At 40.3% G+C, this 19,620-nt stretch overlaps 2 protein-coding genes across 2 annotated transcripts; one reads left to right on the top strand and one right to left on the bottom strand.

Annotated features, from left to right (window-relative positions):
- Nucleotides 1-2,917: 2,917 nt before the first annotated feature.
- fsaf1 (40S small subunit processome assembly factor 1) lies at nucleotides 2,918-7,782 on the bottom strand. Its single transcript, XM_079291416.1, has 9 exons — nucleotides 7,636-7,782; nucleotides 6,938-7,114; nucleotides 6,658-6,758; nucleotides 6,145-6,207; nucleotides 5,865-5,960; nucleotides 5,675-5,758; nucleotides 5,487-5,521; nucleotides 5,114-5,252; nucleotides 2,918-4,969 (listed from the first exon to the last, which is right to left on the bottom strand). Exons 1-8 carry the CDS (start codon nucleotides 7,700-7,702, stop codon nucleotides 5,114-5,116), a joined length of 762 nt encoding a protein of 253 aa, XP_079147542.1. The 5' UTR covers nucleotides 7,703-7,782; the 3' UTR covers nucleotides 2,918-4,969.
- Nucleotides 7,783-7,878: 96 nt separating this feature from the next.
- gnpat (glyceronephosphate O-acyltransferase) lies at nucleotides 7,879-19,237 on the top strand. Its single transcript, XM_079290999.1, has 17 exons — nucleotides 7,879-8,021; nucleotides 9,062-9,253; nucleotides 10,143-10,319; nucleotides 10,407-10,536; nucleotides 10,839-10,966; nucleotides 11,136-11,211; nucleotides 11,487-11,638; nucleotides 12,368-12,498; nucleotides 13,650-13,888; nucleotides 13,975-14,073; nucleotides 14,477-14,653; nucleotides 14,802-14,881; nucleotides 15,012-15,152; nucleotides 15,614-15,713; nucleotides 15,825-15,918; nucleotides 16,806-16,867; nucleotides 16,961-19,237. Exons 1-17 carry the CDS (start codon nucleotides 7,998-8,000, stop codon nucleotides 17,002-17,004), a joined length of 2,046 nt encoding a protein of 681 aa, XP_079147125.1. The 5' UTR covers nucleotides 7,879-7,997; the 3' UTR covers nucleotides 17,005-19,237.
- Nucleotides 19,238-19,620: the final 383 nt, after the last annotated feature.

Raw genomic sequence — 19,620 nt, forward strand, 5'->3', positions numbered from 1 at the left:
CCACGTGGACCTTTTCCAGTCACAGACGGGATTTACCCGTCTATCCATTCTTCTCAAGGTGCCCTTTGTCTGGGATACACTTCAATGGGAGACACCGCTCCATAATTTGGGACGAAAGAATAAAATCTGGGTTATTATTGGCTCTTAATACAATGATAGAAGCGTGTGGACATCGCTACAGAGATGACTGGATTGCCATACTTTTTTTACATCCCAGTTTTTGCCCCAAGAACTGTCATCATTTATGTTATTGTACCTTGCAAAAAATGTTGACAAGAAGGAAAATACAGCCTGAGACTAAACTCATCGACTATCTCACTTTGACAGAATCAATGGTGAAGATTCCCACACTGCGCAGTGAAACAATATCGTCCTTTTAAATTTCTCTATTTGAGAATTACTAAGCTTTATGATTAAACGTAAGATGTACCATCAGAAAAAAGCATCACAATCAGTTTAAAAAACAAAGTCCAGGACAACGAGGTGCTTCCAGTCAGCGAGGGAGAAAGGATTCAGCAGCGCTTATTGTCGCTCCGCTTCTCTCTCGGGGGGTCTTTACGGCTCACGAGGTAAAACTAGATGAAGAGAGTCTTTTATAGGAGTTGTAGTGGCACCGCGGGATGTTTCCCTCATGGAATATTTAAAAGCTACACGTTCAGCGCACACTTTCTTTCTCTCAGTTGTGGCTCCAACAGCACTTTTCTGTTTTCCCCTTCTTGTCTTTGGCATTCAAAAAGGCATAAAGATTGTTTGGTGCTGTTTTCAAAGAGGTTTACACGCTGAGATCAAAAGCTGGGCGCATTGGGCTCCATTCCATTTCATTTTTTCAGTAATGTGACAGATCTGCAAAGCATGGGAGTGGCCAGTCTGCAGGGGAAATGATTCATCTTGCAACCTCAAAGTGGTAAATTCATTCTGCTGCATTCCAGTGGTGTCTCCATGCGGATTGGTTGTGTCATTTTGAAGTGGCTTGTCATTGTCTTTTCAAGAAGGGAGGAATTTAGTTCCTGGTAGAGTGTTGTTGACCACTCACAGTGTCTATCTGCCTCAAGTGGTAGAATAAAGGAGAGAGACTCACCAGAGAGACTCACCAGTGACCAGATAAGGAGAGCAGCAAACTCTCATGCACCATTTTGCCGCCTAACGAGATTAAAGGAATAGTTTCTTTATTTTTGGAAGTACACTTGTTTTGTGATATTATTTATCAGGGTTAAACAAATTAGATATTATATATTTAGAGGTGCTGGCTGGCAGATTTTGTTTCCTTCGGTCAGAGCACTCCACTCTTTATGCTAAGCTAAGCTAAGTGGCGACTGGGTGTCGTTTAATATTTATGCTAGAGACATGAGGGTGGTGTTGTTCTTCTTATCTAATATTGAACCATTGACACAGACACTGATACTGACAGATTTGGCTTTTTTTTACTTTAAGATCTGGAATTTAAGATGAAGCTCTGTGAATGAAATTTGACTGAGCAGAATAAGCTTGTAAGGACGAAACCACCAGCACGTCAGTGAGGTTAGAGGTTAAAATATGCCTGCAGCATTTAATACAATTTTGGGGATTGTGTTGATTTGGTTAACGAGATCATCGTGTACCAACTGGTCTGTTAAATGAATCAAAGTGTGGGAACGAGGTTGATTCATTGCCTACAGGAGCATTTTCCCTGCAGCCTCTCCCAGGCTCTGTATTCACTCTGACTCACGAGGACGTGATTTCACCTCGAGGAATAAACGTCCGAAATCGCTGACATTGAATGGAGCCCAGCCAAACCTCACCAGACCAACAGCTACGATGATATATCAACATTTGAGGGAGAAAAGTGTGGTTGTCGCATTGGGAATTTCTATTCTGTGCTCATCTCCCAGCCTCTCTGTAGAATCTCTGTCAGGCCCCTTTAATATGTCGCGCTGAAGATGGTCTCGAAAAGTCACATCAGGTGAAGCTGCGCTCGCTGCTGCATTTCTCATCAGGGATTGGATTGGGCAGCGGCTTTAAAATCCAACCAAACCACTGTGACTCCGGATATAAGATGTTGTTTCAACATACAGTACCCATGTATATATTTCACGACTGATGCAGCAGAGGATGGAGAAGTTTGCTCATTTATTTCATCTTTATCTGAAATATTTCTATTCCCTATAATGTCGTGTGAGAGAGAAGTTATTAGACACAGCTGCCATACAAAGATTGGGCTTTACGTGTGAATGGAAAACAACAGACAAATATGTGAGTTATGACTATAATGTGAGATATTAAGCATGGATTAAGCGTCAAACAAGTTTACAAAATATCTGAAGCTGTATTGTAAATAGCGTGCCGTGTCTTTGCAATGAGTGACGTTAAAGCCAACTGCGTCGACAGGTTGCCCTCTGCTGGTGGATGGTGGCAACAACAGGATTAATGAACTGTTTCATAATACCAGACTGTGATTTCATACCTTTAATCGCTGACTTTTTAAACAAAATGTCAGCGATCATTTTGCTCTTATCTATTTTACTCGTGTCGTCAACTATCTCATACATCTAATCAGGGACATAGAATAGCAGTCATTTATATTTTCACTTTTTTGAAGTAAGTTTATGATTGCAGGCAGCAATTACCCAATTTATTTTAAATTCTCAGTTCAACACAACCTTTACATATGCCAGGTGACTGAATACTATACATACTATACATTAAATAAGGCCTTTCTTACTGGAGTTAATTCGGTCTATTTTCAATACAACAGAAACATGGCAACATTTGTTGGCTCCTATCTTTTTTTTTGCAGAATGTATTTAACTGTAGAGCATTAGAGCAGTATTATAAGGTAATATATTTTGGTTCATTTTATGTCCTTTAAATTAAAGAATATTTCAGAAATAATACTGAAGAATAATGATTGAGCCTTTTTTGGGGGATGGGATTATGTATTTATCGATGAATCAAAGCTGTTTGTACCTGATGCTGCATTCAAATGAGGTGGGAAAGATTTTTTTACATCTATATTTTTTACAACAGTTGATCAAATTGAATCACTCGTAATGATGGACACATAGAACTATTCCCCGACTCTTCTCATCTTTACAGAGCATTTTTAGCCTTAGTTTTCTTTAACGTTGCTGTTTTGATTAACTGTACACAGACAGACAGGCACAGTTAGCGACTAGCTGGTGAACACGCTGAAGCATTTAGCAGCTGAGTCAGATATTTCCCGAAGGAGTTGGTAGAGACCGAAATTAGAGCGAAGAGAGATATTTTCACTTCATTTGTCTGTTCGCCAAAAAACACAGCTCCGGGTGAATGATAATGTTGCTAAATGTCTGCTGGGCGGGTAAATAAACAACGGTTTGCTAATAAGTTTACCACATCGATTTAAAAGGTGACGTCAGTGTTATCACACCTTTGTTTATGATGCCCCCCAGTGGCCAAAATAAGTTTTAATAAAGCATTTCATTGCCAACAATAAATCCAGACAAAAGCCATATGAAAATAGTTTTATTTGACTTTCAATTGCCATTGTGTGTATGGTCTACCAGCTGAAACCAGGCCTACGTTTACCATCTTTCCCACTTGACATGAATGCACCATCAGTGTCAAAGCCAGGACTTGACTTAGAAGCTAAAAGGTGTTAGGTGGAGGTTCAAGGAGTCCGACAGTGTATCAGGTAAAATGAGTTCACGCCTTGTCTTTTCCGCATACGGTTATTTCTTAAATTCATATCAAAACAATACCTTTTGTGGCAAAATTCACCTATTTTAAAAGAGTCACATTGTAGTCACTCCTGTAGATACGCTATTGTAAGAGTGCTTGTATGGCATGCCCCTTTACTCAAACACTTACCCACCCATGAATGTGAGATTTAAATTTAACTTCAAGATACGGTGCTGGGGAAAAGAGCATGTCACTGCTGTAAGCTGTTTAACTTAAAGAACTGCAGATGTATTTACTCAATAAAGTGTGTAAATATATTTAAGTGCATATTTATTTTCTTTTGTACATTGCCCTTTTCAAGTTGAATGGCTCCTGGTTATATATATTGTCTATTGGTTTGTTGCCACGGGTTGAAGGTTTAAAAAAAAGAAGAAAAAAAAAGGTAAAATCTCAACATAACACAGCTTTGCTTACAGCTTGAAACAATGTGCTGCAGATGAGCTTCATATTTCTTTGTGCTGTTTCTTCTTCTTTAAAATGTGTAAATAACACAAAAGCTGCTTCAAAAAAAAACAAACCGGTGAGATTTTGTGACCTCACCCAGCCGCACACTGCCAGACTACACCTCTTGTTTCGACCGTTGTCATTGCCGCTCAGAATCCATCAGCTTGTAATGTTTTCTCTTTAACAAAATTAAATCTGTAAAGATCTGTAACGTTTTCACCTCGAACGCAGCTTCTGGAGGCCGTCAAGAAGTCGTTTACATATATGAAGGGTTTATAAAGGGAGACAAACTACGCTGTCATGGTTATGTATGTTTCGACATGAAAACATCTGCCAGGAGTAACCTGTGTGTACATTGCTTTTTTTTTTTTTTAAAGATAATTACCCCCATCTGTACTGTTATGATCCCCTCCCTTCCTGCCAATGTAAATGTTTTGTACGACTACATGGTTTGTATATGATAAATGCATTGTAACTGCATTATTTAAAAACCTTTACCGTATAAAACACAAGAAACGCAAATGTCTTCTTTTGTTTTTTTGGGTCATTTATAAAAAGAAAATAAATTAACTGTGATGGAATATGATTTGACCGAGGTCTCCGGTGTCGTGCATTTACATCCCCGCCACCCTTCAGGGTCGGTAAATTGGATTTCTGTCTCCAGTAACACCGTCCTCTGGAAATCAGCCTTACGGCTCACGTTGTTTTCGTCTCTCGTGCTCTTCCTCATAACACTGCACACAGTCCTGCAGTAAGATGAGTCACTGACGGTGTTTAGAAGCCAGTTCTTTCTCTGGTCTGCTGATGTTTTCCCATCCTGGAAGCTCACCTGCAAACACAAACACGCATATTTCAACCATGAAACATTGACCCTCAACTCTGAAGTGAAGACCAGTAGATGTCCAAACTTTGGGGGCACTATGTCTCCTAATTCCTTTTCGATCATTAGCTAGAAGTACAAAAACACACTCACCTATTTGCGTCTCTTGTTGCCTTTGACTTTCTGGATCTCCTTGGAGCTGAGGATCAGCATGCCGTTCTTGAAGCGGCCCACCTGACCTGTGGGGGCCGAGCCAGAACCAGAACTAGAGGGCACCTTCTTCTTCTTGTCCCTGGTGGAGATAGCGGCACAATCAAACACAGGTTTCAACCACTCAGACGCAACAAGACAGCCTGTACAACTATCTGTCCATTCTGTGATGCTAAATCAAAAACACTAGTGCTGTGTTTTCTATCCATACATTATGATAGACACTTAATATAATACAGATTCAAGAACACTTGAAATGTTTGCTGACGTTGGTTTGAGCGCGTCTCTTCCAAATTACATGTTTAGCCTCACCCACCTTTGATTACTCTGCTTCTTCTTTTTCTTCAGGTCCTACGAAGCAACAATACAGGATATAATAAGAACAGGTGGAGGATATATATTTTTTAATACCACCATTGTGTTTATTTTAATACATTTTAAAATGTGTGAATGATTTAATGGAAATGCGTCTCTATTGTAATTGATTGTAGGTGCGGCTCTTACCGGCTGAACCTCCTTTGCTTTCTGCTTCTTCTCTTTGATCTGCTGCTGCATCATCTTGTAGTTGATGTAGTCCTTCTTGGGAGGCTGATTAGGAGACAATAATTAACTTGTGACTTGGTCACTTTGCTACTAACAATGCTGTGGTGCTAATTAAATAGGTACAGGACTTTAGAAAAGCTGTTTTCCTTACTCGGGCCCCCAGCATGATGGCTCTGTCCTGTTCAAAAACACGCTGCTGCTCCTTCTTATAGCCGGTGATTCCAAACCGATGGACCTCAAGACGAGTCTGATGCAAACAAATACAGTTTAAAGCCAAACACGTCACAGCGATACAGTGAGCTAAGTAACAATTTCCACACAGCGAGGCAGCTACTAAATGAGAAGAACCAATTCACACAATGCAAGACTGATAGTTTAAACATCTTTACAAAGAAAACAACACACACAGTACATTTTGATAAAACTGTCACCTTTTCCAAGTTGAGCTCTTCCAGCTGGCCGCTTTCCTCCTCCTCTGTCATCTTCTGAGGGGCCTTGAAGTGAGGATGGCACATAACCAAAGGCGTTGGCGACAAAGACAAGGGGAGAGGGAAAGTGAAGAGAATGGAAGGTGACAAGAAGAACACAAACCGAGACGGTTGACTAAAGGTCACACAGCAGCACGGAAGGGGTTAGGTTTAAAATGTCAGAGATGTAAAGCGTTCTGCGTTTGCACAAATAAGACCACTTGATGTAAAATTTGGTTTGAATAAAACAATGTCATGGTTCTTAAACACTATTACGGGTGCACATTTTCCAAAATGCTACTCCTAGATCTTTAGCACTGGCGGGGCAAGACAATTCACAGTTAAAGCACCTGAGAACAGGTCATACCGTGACATGAATAAAAAGGATTTGGCCTTCAGGTCATTCGTCTAAGTTGAACCTTTACACATATTTTGTATGAAGGATGTACACGGTGAGCTAAAGCAGTGTAGACTTACAGGCATTTTGTCGGGTGCTGTAGTCTGCTTGGTTTTCTGTTTCTTTCTGGGGTCCTGAAATATTACAACCTTCACCTGGCTCACCCGCTGGATGGTTGGACCTGAACGAGAAAAGGAGGCGTGAATGAAATGAATGGTGCGAGATGAGGAGGCCAGATGAGGGGAGAGTTTTAAAACATAGTATATTGACAGCTGTGCATATGTACGGATGCTAAACCGAAAATGATAGATATATCTATCACATGTGCGTTGTTACTCAGCTTGTTGCTATGCTGCCCACCTGTTCGCTCAGTCTTTGGTTGTTGCTGCTGGTGTTCGGCTCCCACATGATCGACTCGGTTGTCTTCACTGCAGATATCCTCGGCTGCAGGGAACACCTCTTCTTCCTCTTCCTCGTATCTTTTTCTCTTTTTCTTCTTCTGAGACTTGAGCTTCTTTTTGGATGCTGGTCCATCATCTGAAACGTCAGTCAACAACATCTCATTCAAGTCCCTGCAACTTGTTGGTAAACATGATCAACTTGTATGTGCTCTGAACACATCATTTCCTTAATACACAACACAACAGCTGAATATGATATGAGCATTTGTCTCTGTAATTACACATTAATACAATCTAAGCAACGCAACGTGACAACTTTGCCATCAATTCTAACTTCACAAAAATCACAATGTTGACAACTTTTTCAACCATATGTTTACTATTGAGGTTGTAATATTGGATTGCATTAGACGCTGGATTCACTAGACAATCACCCTTACGACTTGAATTACAACAACACTTTGATTGAATTTGTTTGTGCTGTGATCGGCGGCAACAAATACCGTATTTTTAGTTTTCAACAGTTGTATAATGTCCGCAGACCCACAGCAAGCCAAATAAGCTAACGTTAGCTAGCTAGAATGAACAAACAGCACCACATTTTAAGGTATGCTAGGTTTACTAGCATACCTTAAAATGGTAGCTATCAGCACTTACCAAACTCGTAAAGTTTATCCAAAACGTGCTCGAGAGACAGACAATCTCCATCTTTCTTTCCGTTCATTTCAAGCTAATGGTAGAAACAGGATAAAAGCAAAAATAGTTCTTAATTCTCGGGACTCAACGACAACAGCCGTTTCACAACATGCAATGTAAGCACGTGTGACGATGGTTGACCCTTCACGGCTACCGTAGTTGCGGAAATGCCCCTGACGTGCCATTTACTAGTACGCCGATGAGAAGTTCTCCGGTTAATAATTACCGTATTGACATATCAAGAGGCAAGAACCGCACAAACATCCCTGAACGTATAAGTGCAGTGATCACAGTGTGTATGAGTTTGTAAATTGTGACAAAGAATGGCTTCCGGCGCTGTTTATTCGGTATGTATGCTTCGCTTTGCTTGGCAATAGCTAAGCTAACTTGACAAGCTCTTAAATTGCTGTATCTCAGAGCACACTATTTGACATTACACTCAAACGGATTCAATCAGATTTCATACTTATGTAACAAAACAGTGAACAGTAAAGGGGTATTTAATTAGGCAATTTTGTGTTTTGCTTTGCGATGTTTTTCACTGATACAACCACTGTTGAGCAATCGTCCCTTTACATTTCTTTAATGCATGCAGCCTGCAGGACATTTCTTTTAATACAACTAAAAATAGATAAAGGCAACTCTATTTGCAGAGCACCTTTTTTTTACATGTAAATTCAATTAGCTTTACATTAAACTGCAGTAAAGTGTTGTAAAACAAAACAAGAGTGTACTTTGCTAACAAGTATCCTCAATCTAGTTCACACTACAATGCAGTTTAATTACAAACTTAAGGTACTTATTTGAGTATATCTATTTTGTGGTAGCATACAGTTTGCATGATCAAATATTGCGCTTTTTTACTTCACCATAGTTATTTTAATAATCGAACTACTAGTTGCTTTCGAAATTTTGACATACAAAATGTAACCAATGAAGTATTGTTATGGATGAAACTGATAAAATACAGTTAGCTCCACCTACAAGGTACAAGTATTACATGATAATACTATAGATGAAATGCAGGACTTCGAAAGCAGTATGTTTACACTGGTACTGCTACTTTACCTTTTTCGTGATCCTATCTAAATAAGGCTCATGCTTTCTTACAACACAGAAAGGGTCACACATTTTGATATAAGTGGTCAGAGACTGGTGCCCTAAAGTGCCCCGTGTCAACTAATCAGGTGTTTTTATATTCAAATTTAAGTGTCACAGAGAGGTGAAATCCAGGGCTTTACTCAAAAAAAATGCAGAACAAGCATTTTTATTACTTCTTTACAGTTTCGTACTCTGAATTTGTCAACAATATGTTAAAACATTTTATGGTTTCAGTAACGCACAACTAATAAATATGTATATATGTTATGATTCTTGTTTTTAATAGCATAGAGACCCTATGCTGAAGAAGAGAGATGACTTTGAGGACATTTTGGAAGAGAGGAGGAACTCCAGCGACTTGAGATACGCCCTCAGGTGTTACACGCCGCTCTTTTATAAAGGCGTGGCACCCTGTAAACCCAGCATGCTGAAGAGCATGGTGCTTCAGTCTGATCAACTGCACTATGTCATCAATCAGGTGAGGGTGACCCGACAGTAGGTTCATATTCTGGTAATGGACGAGGCCTCGAGATTAGAATAGAAGAAATACTATCTTGATCCCGTTAAGGGGGAAATTTTTCTCTGCATTTGACCCTCCCTGTATATATATATAGTCCCAGTCGGGGATCGAACCGTTCCGGTTCCCAGACGACCCTCTTAACCCAGTGCACCACTGTCACACTCAAAAGTTGGCTGGTTAGTTAAGAGAAGTGCCTTTTTTTTCCTTTAGTTTCTAGTCTTTATTGTACATTTACATCTACATACAGTAGACAAGAATAAATAAACTTTGTTCTTCTCTTTATAGAGATGACATTTATTTATCAGCTTATAGAGAAAAAAATTCAGACAGTTGTAGTAATGGTAGGTGTAATTAATAAACCATATTTCAAATTAGTACAGACATGTGCATTTTCACAACTAATTAACAGAAAGTAGATTCAAATTTATAACAAAAATGGCTATTAGCTATACGATACTAAAAAGTATAATTTTCAAGGCTATTGCAGATACACAGCATATACCAGTTTATTCATTTCGATATTACTGTACACCTTTCTACCATAACAAATATATATTATTTTATTTTATATGTTTTATTTCATCCCTGTATTTTAAATTCTGCACTCACTTCATTTTCTTTTTATATTTAATGTGCATTGTTGGAGGGAGCCTGAGATCGAAAATTTGTATTGCCAAAAACATATTTCTCCTCCTGGGCATATATTTGCATATGACGTAAAGAACTTGCAGAAAGTAGAAAGAGTCCCATGTTCTGGTATTCAGATGTCAAATATTCACATTTTTCTTTTTTCTTTCATGAAGCGGTCTTATTGTTTTAATTGACCATTTTATTTTGAATGGTCAAGGTTACCAAAGAGACGGGCAGGGAGACCGGTGACGTCCGGGACGAGGCGTCAGCCATCTTGGAGGAGATGGCTCACTCTCTGCAGCTCAGCACCGTTCGCTTCTTTGCCTTCACACTCAGCAAGGTCTTCAAATCCTTGTTCAGGAGCATCTATGTCAACGAAGAGGGCATCCAGAGGGTGAGAACACACATGTGACACTAAGAACAGAGTGCGAGTGAAAAGATGACACAAACACACCTCATCTCTTCTTTGCTTCGTCATTAGCTCCAGCAGGCCATCTGGGAGCACCCGGTAGTCCTGTTACCCAGTCACCGCAGTTACATGGACTTCCTGCTGATGTCGTACCTGCTGTACACCTACGACCTGACTCTGCCTGTCATTGCTGCCGGCATGGGTAAGCATGTAAACAAGCAAGATACACGAGCTACAAGCATGTGTCATGTGTGTCATGTGTCATGTGCAGTGTGTTTTGACTCTGTTTGAGAAAGGTGTTGGTTCTTTATTGTAGCATTTCTTTTCAATCTACACCTACTAGAGTTGGTGTCAGCTGAAGCATATTTAGTATTAGTATATTTAGTATTTACAAAGTTTAATTCAATCAAATTATGGGCAGAATAATAGTAGCACTCCTTAATATGATGCAGTCCAACACCATCACGATTTGCACACACACCAACAGTTTGTTTGTCCCTGCAGACTTCATGGGGATGAAATTTGTTGGCGAGATGCTCCGGATGTCTGGAGCTTTCTTCATTCGGAGGTCATTTGGCGGAGACAAGCTGTACTGGGCTGTCTTCTCGGAGTATGTCAAGACCATGCTCAAGGTGTGGAGAACTTTCTTTCATCCTAAATCTTTTTTTTTTTTTTCTTGAAGAAGTGACTGTTTTGTCCTACGGTCGTGGAGTTGTGGCATTTTTGTGTGAGTTCAATTAGTTCACAATGACAGCAACATTTTATCATTTTGATTTTTGATGATTTATGTTTCATTTTTAGAATGGATTTGCACCAGTTGAATTTTTCCTAGAGGGCACCAGAAGCCGGACGTCCAAGTCTTTGACTCCAAAGTTGGGTAAGGTAAAAGCGAAAGCAACCGTAAACTCTCCGAGCTTTACATGGGAAAAATAAAACACCTGTCAAACATCTGCAGTTGGGTGTTTTATGAGACCCATGTTAGATAATGTGTTGTAGTTTTTCCTGCCAGCACACTTTCACGTTAAAACATATTTTTAGCAAATTCAAAATATCACAGGATATGATAAATACATGTTTTTACATGGTTCTGCAAATATTTCCAATTTTCTGTGGTGCAACTGGTTAGACACATTTCTTTCTGTCCTCTCCCAGGTCTGTTGAATATAGTCATGGATCCGTTCCTTAAAGGCCAGGTGTTTGACGTTAACGTGGTCCCAGTCAGCATCAGCTATGAGAGGATCTTAGAGGAGACGCTTTATGCCAGAGAGCTGCTGGGTATTCCCAAACCCAAGGAGTCCACTTCAGTGAGTCATTTAAACATCTGTGGCCGGTTACACAAAACACCTTAAGTTAAGATACGCTTAACGACGAGCACGTGATTTTACACTTTATTTGACTGGCAGTGATTGTTTGTCTGACCTTCTACAGTTGGATCACTCTACTTTTCGCAGCTGCGCTCTTCCAGCTCCTTTGCAATTAACACTGGATCTTTCCAGTCAGTAATAGATAAGGTATTTCATGTCAACAGTGTGTGTGACGCGCCATCCATCGAGTTTCAAACGCCCTTACCCGTCGGCTGAACACTCGTGAAGTTCCCATAAAATCAAGAGGACGAGAGAGCGAGGCACACTTGCTGTCTTCCCCAAAAGTGTGCCGGGTGATGGATTGGACCCACTTCAGGGTTCAAGATCCTGTACAATATGAAGACCAATTTCTTAACAGAAAAAAACAAAACAACGGTCAGACAATATCCAGTTTCCTTAACTGAGGGATTATTTTAAGGGATTCTGTGCTACACCCTCAAGTAAGTCCCTCAGCTAAGAAGAAAATAAGCCTCATACTTGAGGAGAAAACTTGAGGTGTTTTGTGTAACCAGCCCATGACTTGTTGATGAAAGATAAATGGAAACACTTGCTAATTATTGTTATGCAAAACCTGTACAAGTCATATTTTGCAGCCTGTACACTTGTGCTGAGATGTGGCTCTCTGCACATCACTTCATCTGCTTTTCTTGTGCATCTTTCCTTTTCTAGGGTCTGTTCGAAGCCAGAAAGGTCCTCAGTGAAGACTACGGCAGCATCCATGTGTACTTTGGCCAACCTGTGTCTGTTAGAAGTTTAGCCGAGGGCAAAGTTGACCGCTGCCAGTTCAACCTCGTACCCAGGTGTGATATCTCAACATTAAATGACGTGTGTCGTTTAAAGAACAATAAGGCATCTTGTGTTTGTATTGTGCCTGCCTTAATGTTCGTACAAAATCTCTACATTCAAATTTATATTTCCATTTTTGAAAACTGTCAGTAAACACCTCAAGCCTGCTCTTTATTCTAGTAGGGGTGATTATCTAAACCAGTGGTCCCCAACCTTTTTTGCACCACGGACCGGTTTCATGTAAGACAATATTTTCACGGACCGGCCTTCAAGGTGTGGCGGGAAAACACAACGAAATAAAATGATACGATCGGCATGAAAACAAATATAAAATGCATAAATAAATGCAACTCACAATAACGCTGAATCAGTGGAGCCCTGAGCTTGTTTCTCTGCAACGAGACGGTCCCATCTGGAGTAATGGAGACACTGACACCCGAAGTCTGTTCCTGATGTCCAGTCTACTCCGTTTTATTTTGATTGCCGTCACTGCAGAACATCCCGCTTCACAAAGAGGATGTGTGAAATGGAAGCAGGGTTTTCAGTGCTTTAGTGGCGATCTCAGGATATTCAGCCTTGATAACACCAGCAGAGTTGTTGTCTCAAACATACTTTTAAGGCCACCGTCATTTACAATCTCCAGCAGCTGATCTTCCAATGTCTCCACATATTCTGCAGAGCGGGTTTAGCGCGTCAGAATTACTCCTGATATTTAATTAGAGTCCTGATATTGTCTGTTAAATGAAGCCTTCTTGGAAGTTGTAGCTCTTCTTCTGTCTCCTTAGTGACCTTTTCTCTTTGCAAAGAAGCTCTCCAAAAGTGTTTTACTCATTTTCACGAGCTTGCGGGCTTAATTTTTGAGGTAACGTATCACGTTACCGAGACAAGCGTCTTGTCAAGAGACACAGGCGGATGAAATTGCGAGAGAATCCGGTCATTTTTCAAAATAAAACTTCTTTCAGACTCTGATAATCAATAAAACGGAAATAATATCATATTTATTCTTTCTGTGCGGCCCGGTACCAAATGATCCACGGCCCGGTACCGGTCCGCGGCCCGGTGGTTGGGGACCACTGATCTAAACGATGTGTTGGCGATCAGAACTTTAGCTTTACTTTTTTCATGGGACTAAAAACCTGGATTAACTGTAATATTTCCATTCAAGACACATCCCTAGCAGGGCCGGTGAGGACATCCACAGCTTTGTGAATGACTCGGCCTACAAGCTGGTGCGGGCCCAGGAGGAGAACATGGTCCTGAAGCCGTGGGTCCTTCTGGCCTCCCTGCTGCTCCAGAACCAGGCGGCGGGGCAGAAACAGGGGATAGCACTGGACGAGCTGACTGCACAGGCCGTGTGGCTCAGAGACCTCTCCCGGCAGTACGGAGCCTTCCTTCACTGGCCTGGTACATACCGAGCCCGCGACTTAAGTGTTCACAATCATGCTACTGTCTCTCTGTGTGCTGAAGTGGGTTATGTTTCTCTCCTTTAGACCAAATGAGTCCGTCAGAAGTAGTTTCCTCCGGTCTTTCCCTGCATCGAGGTCTAGTGAGGATCTGTGAGGGAAAAGTCCAGCTGGCAGTGGAACAAGGTTTGTGTTTGTTGCTTTGATTTCAGTTTTTCATTCATGTCATTTTTATTTCATGTAACTTCAGGGTAACTCTACAAAATGAGGTTACAGAGCACATTTAAGGCATCTAGCAGTCACTCAATAATAATAACAACAATAAAACATTGCACATTATTTGTATATCACCATAATCACCATATAACGTTAATAAATGGTTTACAACACACTATGATGTAGTTGTAAGCAGATATATATGAATGTACACTTATATAAAAGTAAATGCTCACAACTGTGTTTTACTTAGTTGTCATTCATTTATTAAATGTTTATATCCTGCTCATTCATACTAAATAGGTTAAAATAAAGCGTTACCAATGCATGAAAACAGTTGTGGCATTTGCTGACTCTGGACTTTGTACTGAAGAAGGAGCACCGGTGGGGCCAGGGGAGCCTCACAGCACCGTCACTCCGGAAGAGAAGCTCTTGAGCCAGGCGGTCATCGTCCTCTCCTGCGCCTCCTACAGGAACCAGGCGCTGCACGTCTTTCTCCGGCCGGCTCTGCTGGCCTCAGCCATCCACGCTGCTTCCTCCAACCAGAAACGTAAGACTGACACACACACACACACACACACGCGCGGTTTGCCTGTTTAGAAACGCTGCAAACTACACATTTAGTTGTTTTATTTTCATAGTTTCACTCTCGACATTCCACAACATAAAGTAGACTTTTGTGATGATGTGTTTTGCAGAGGAGGTCTTCAACGGTTTCAGCTTCCTAAGAAACATGTTTTCCAATGAGTTCATCCTCTGTCCCGGAGCTACAGTGCAGGTGAGGAGCAGCATTTAGATACTGCTGTGCTTGAAATAAATGTCGGCTGAATGTAGAAACGTGGGTGACTTTGTTGTGAACACGTGATTGCGTGGCCATAGCCTTCATATGTCACTCTTGTGTTCTGCAGGACTTTGAGGAGGCCTGCTACCTGCTGCTGAAGACCGGAGCTCTGGAGGTTACCGAGCAGGAGGTTCTGGTAACTGAAGGAGGACACAGAACACTGGCCTTCCTCATCAGTATGCTGGATCCCTTTTTACAAGGATACCAGGTGAGGGAGACGCGTGGAGGTTGGTTGTGTTACATGTTTTGTATACAGAAGGGTACTTGTGTGCATAATATGTAGTAAACGAAAAGCAGAGAGGATCTGCACATTGAATTGAAGACTCTGAACTTTTAGAATGTTTATGAACTATGAGAGTTGATGTTTCATTTCTTCAGACCCGGTAGAGTGGAATTGTACTTCCATGTGTACTCTGCACACTGTTTGTTTTCTGACCGCTTGATATATTTATATCCTTGCCTGGACTTAAACTTAATTCCACATTGCATTTCATATTGCAAATACATGCATAAACAGTGTGGACACAAGTTAAAGTATATGCAAACATCCTGCTTTGTTTTTAACAACCAGAGCTAATGAAGAAAGTTTGTGTGTGTTACACTTCAGATGTCCTCTAGAGGAGGCTGATAACACATTATCAGTCTTAAGAGGTGTGTGTGTGGTTTCAGGTGGTGTGCCGGTTTCTGTGTGAAGAGGCCACTGAGTCTCTGACAGAAAAACTGTTTATTCCTGCCGTCCGGAAATTCATCATCAAACATCTTCTAGCAGGTTTTTCCTCCTTAAAGAGTTTCTCAAATCATTTCTGCCAGTTTTCTTTTTTTCACCTCAGCCCTCTACAAAATGTACAAAATGTGTGTACTAAATGTGTGTGTTCTCCAGGTAGACTCAGGCACGCTGAAGTGTTGTCATCTGACCTTCAGAAAAACTGTCTGGCTGCTTTTCTAAGACTTGGAGCTGTTCAGAGAATCAAAGGGTATGTTGCTTTTGATCATTCTTGAGTCCCTGGTTGGTCTTCTGGTACAACAGCCAAGCTACAAATACAACACTTTAGTGAGCGTTATACAGCATATTAATGAGGGAAGACCACCCCGACTTTGCTGTGATACCTTTTAGCTTAATTAATGGTTTCATGTGTATGATCATAGTGGTCATTATATCATATTAACATAGTTCATTGTGTGTATTGTCTCATTTTTGGCAAATTAATTGCACTCAAAATACGAGAGTCTGTAATGATAACTGTACAAAAGCGGGATTTAAGAGGCGCTGGATTATTTACACAATATTATCATATGTGTATTATATACATGTAATATCAATATTTCATTTTTGAATGTCACGGTTATTGTCAATACCGGTATATTGCGACATCCCAACATGAAGGTTTAAAGTTTGAGGTGATTTGTTCAGCTTTTGTTGTCTGACTGAGCTGTGAATAAGAAGTGTGTTTCTTTGGTACATTTGTGTCAATTCAATCAAATTTATTTCGGGACAAATTTGACTCAAAGTGCTTCACACACACACACACACACACACACACACACACACTAATAACATCAGCACACAGCTCCAAAGTCTTCCACACACACACACAGTGGAAGGGTTCATTGGTTTCTGCTGTTGTCTTGATTTTATGAATTTTACCCATTTTATTTGTCATCATTACTTGATGCTTTGGTAACAGATTCTATTTTACGAGAGAGACAGAGAGACAGAGTTTGGGTTTTATTTACTCTGGATAATCAACAAAAAGCACCGCTAACCTTTTTCTCTGGAGCTACTTTAAAGCAAAGAAATATTCCCCATGAACTGAAACTTGATTTTTTTACTGAAAATAACAATTCAATGTTTTCACTCCAGTGTGGATCAGGGGACGTTAAAGGTGAACAAGGTGATGGTGAACTCACTGGAAGACACTCTAGGTAAGAAACAAAAACCCAGCAGGAATACATTAAGTTTTTCTTGCTCTACGAGGAACTTTTAAAACAAATCTCAAATGTGTGTCTTTTGTCTAGGAGGAAAACTGCCCACTCAGAAAGCTGTCGCCGCTCGCCTCTAATTCAGCGACCTCGTTAGGCAGAAAGGGGATCGAGGAGTGTCTGATCATTTTTTTTTTTACCTGCATCCAACGATGTCTCGGCTCTTCCCTGCGTGGTCGGCCCGGTTCAGCCAAACGAAAGAATTGCCACCTGGTGACAGCTTGATTAGTTTTCTTTAATTTCACTATCTTCTCTTCACCTCTTTTCTCAATATGCTCCTTTTCTCTCTCACTCTCTCAGATCTTTCAATTACAAAAAGCTTTTATAAATGTTAATAAAGCCAGATGACGAGTAAGGCCTGCGCAGGTTTATCGGCAAGCTCTTTGCGTCATTATGAAAATCTGACCTTTTGCTACGAGCAGCCTCGTGAAAGCTTCTGAATGTGCCAACTCCACTCAGGGTAGTGGCCGTTCCACATTAATGCATTTGCACTCAGTGTGGCTTTTCTTTGTGTTATTCTTTTTCATGTCTGTTTATTAGTTGTTTGACTTGTCTCTCTTATTTTGAGCACTTTAATGAATTTATTCATGCAATGTTGTGTGGAACTATGTGCTAACACTCTTCTGACGGACTGCTTTCTCTTTTTTTGTGCAGCAAAGGTTGCTTAAAATCGGTGGATTTAAAGATTTGGTTGGGTTACTGGATTTAGCTTTTGGTTAAAAACCTTTTCTGTTGCACTGTTTGAATGAAAGAGTTTATATATTTGAGTTGAACTTGCCACAGACCCAATGCCTCCTTCAAGAACAGTTTGTTCAAGGTGTCATTGTTGGATTGAAAGCCACCCTCGGGCCTTTTGCCAACACACAAAGGCTCTTCGTCTTTGTTTACGCAGTGGAGGTAACGCTACAAGCATAACACTACTGTTGCGTAGTTGCCAAACTCCATATAAAATGGCAGTTCGTTGTACCGAAGCACTACCAGCTACACCAAAGGAACAAGTTTGATGTTTTGTTTCACGGTTGCAGATAATTTATACATTTTCTAGTCGAGTCTAGAATAGTTACTGACTTGAATTCAGAGTATATAAAAGTTTATTTTTATTCAAAGCGGTACACACTTGATGTAGTTTTGTTACAGGGGAAGGGAGGGAAGCCAAAATAATGTCAAATGTGAGCAGCAGCTGAAAGACAGACGCATACAGACGATGCTCATAAGATGCCACTGAGCTGGAGGAATAACAAGTTCAGACTTAATTTAAAAGGATCAGACCAAACAGGTTGACTTAGTTAACATAAGAATAACATTCGACATGTTCAGAATTGTGTAATTTACAACAGATTTGGGGTTTTATAGAAGTAGAAGAACACACTTAACTTGCACTTTGACCAGACAAGAACGTAGGTTACATTTTGTTTCCTTGGCTATAATTCCCGGCCCCCCAAATAGGGCTGGGTATTGCTTGAAATATTTTTTTATTGTTGCCAATATGATACCTGAGTTTTAGAGATAAAACATTTTTGATACGGCCCTTAAAGAAACATACTCCTCTCTTTAAAGGGCCACTGTCTAGCATTTCAGGGGCTCTATTAGCAGAAATGGAATAACATTTTCATAACTAGGTTTTCTTTTATTGTATAATCACCTGAATCATTTCAATATCAATTCAATATCCCAAAGTAGTGTTTACACGGGAAAGCTGGCATTATGTCATCCAGTGAAGTCTAAGTTCGCCCAAAAACTGTTGAAGCAGAACTCTAATTCCTATGTTAAATTGTTAAACTAGTCTTCGCTTTCTGAAGGACTGTAGTAGACTTAAGTAGTTTCCTACTTTCCTTAAAATAAAAGGGCATCCCCTGTTTGCTTCAAGGATTCCAAATGATCATGACTAATACAACGGGGGAAGATGGCCGACACTACTAAGTGTAGCCTAAGTGAAGTTCTTCATCTTCCATTTTGAAGCCAGCCTATAAAATCTCTCATTTCAAAATCAAGTGATCACAACAATAATGCAAGTGCCACCTCCAGCTTTCTTTGATTGCCAAATTTGCCCGACAGTAAAGTTGTATGTTTTGGAACTTGACACACTTCAACTCGCTAAAGTTAACGAACTACAAAGTAGCTCTGCAGCTAACAAACGTTTGTAGAACAACAATCTGCCTGTCAAAACGTGTCATTCTAATTCTACCGTCTACGGTTTTTATACTGTATAATGTCTAAATATTTGACTCCTTTGTGTGTGTGTGTGTGTGTGCCTTTTAGTACAAACTGTACAGGTAGATAAAAGCATGTTAATAAAGTGTTTTTGGAGTACAAGATTGCGTCTCTTCTGTAGGTAAACTGGAGTCAAGCTAATCACATTGATTAAAATTCACTCCATCATTCTATTACATCCAATGTTTGTTTGATAGTCAAACCTCTCGTGACAGACGGCTCAGAGAAACAGTTTGATCTTAATTGATGAAAACATGATGTGATCATAGTCAATAATGCTGATGTGTTTACTCAAATGAACAGAGAAAATCTGAGTTTTATAAACTATGAGCAAGAATTGGCCCCTGGTCAAGGATTTGGTGGTGAGTTTAGGAGCCACTGTTTGTATCTTATCTGTTTGCCAATTGTTTCCAAACTGAAACCACTGATAAATAACCAGTAGTGGAAGCAGTATTCAGGTGATTTACCGAAGTTAAAGTACTAAT

The sequence above is a fragment of the Melanostigma gelatinosum genome, assembly GCF_949748355.1.
Source record: "Melanostigma gelatinosum genome assembly, chromosome: 19".
Classification (NCBI taxonomy): domain Eukaryota; kingdom Metazoa; phylum Chordata; class Actinopteri; order Perciformes; family Zoarcidae; genus Melanostigma; species Melanostigma gelatinosum.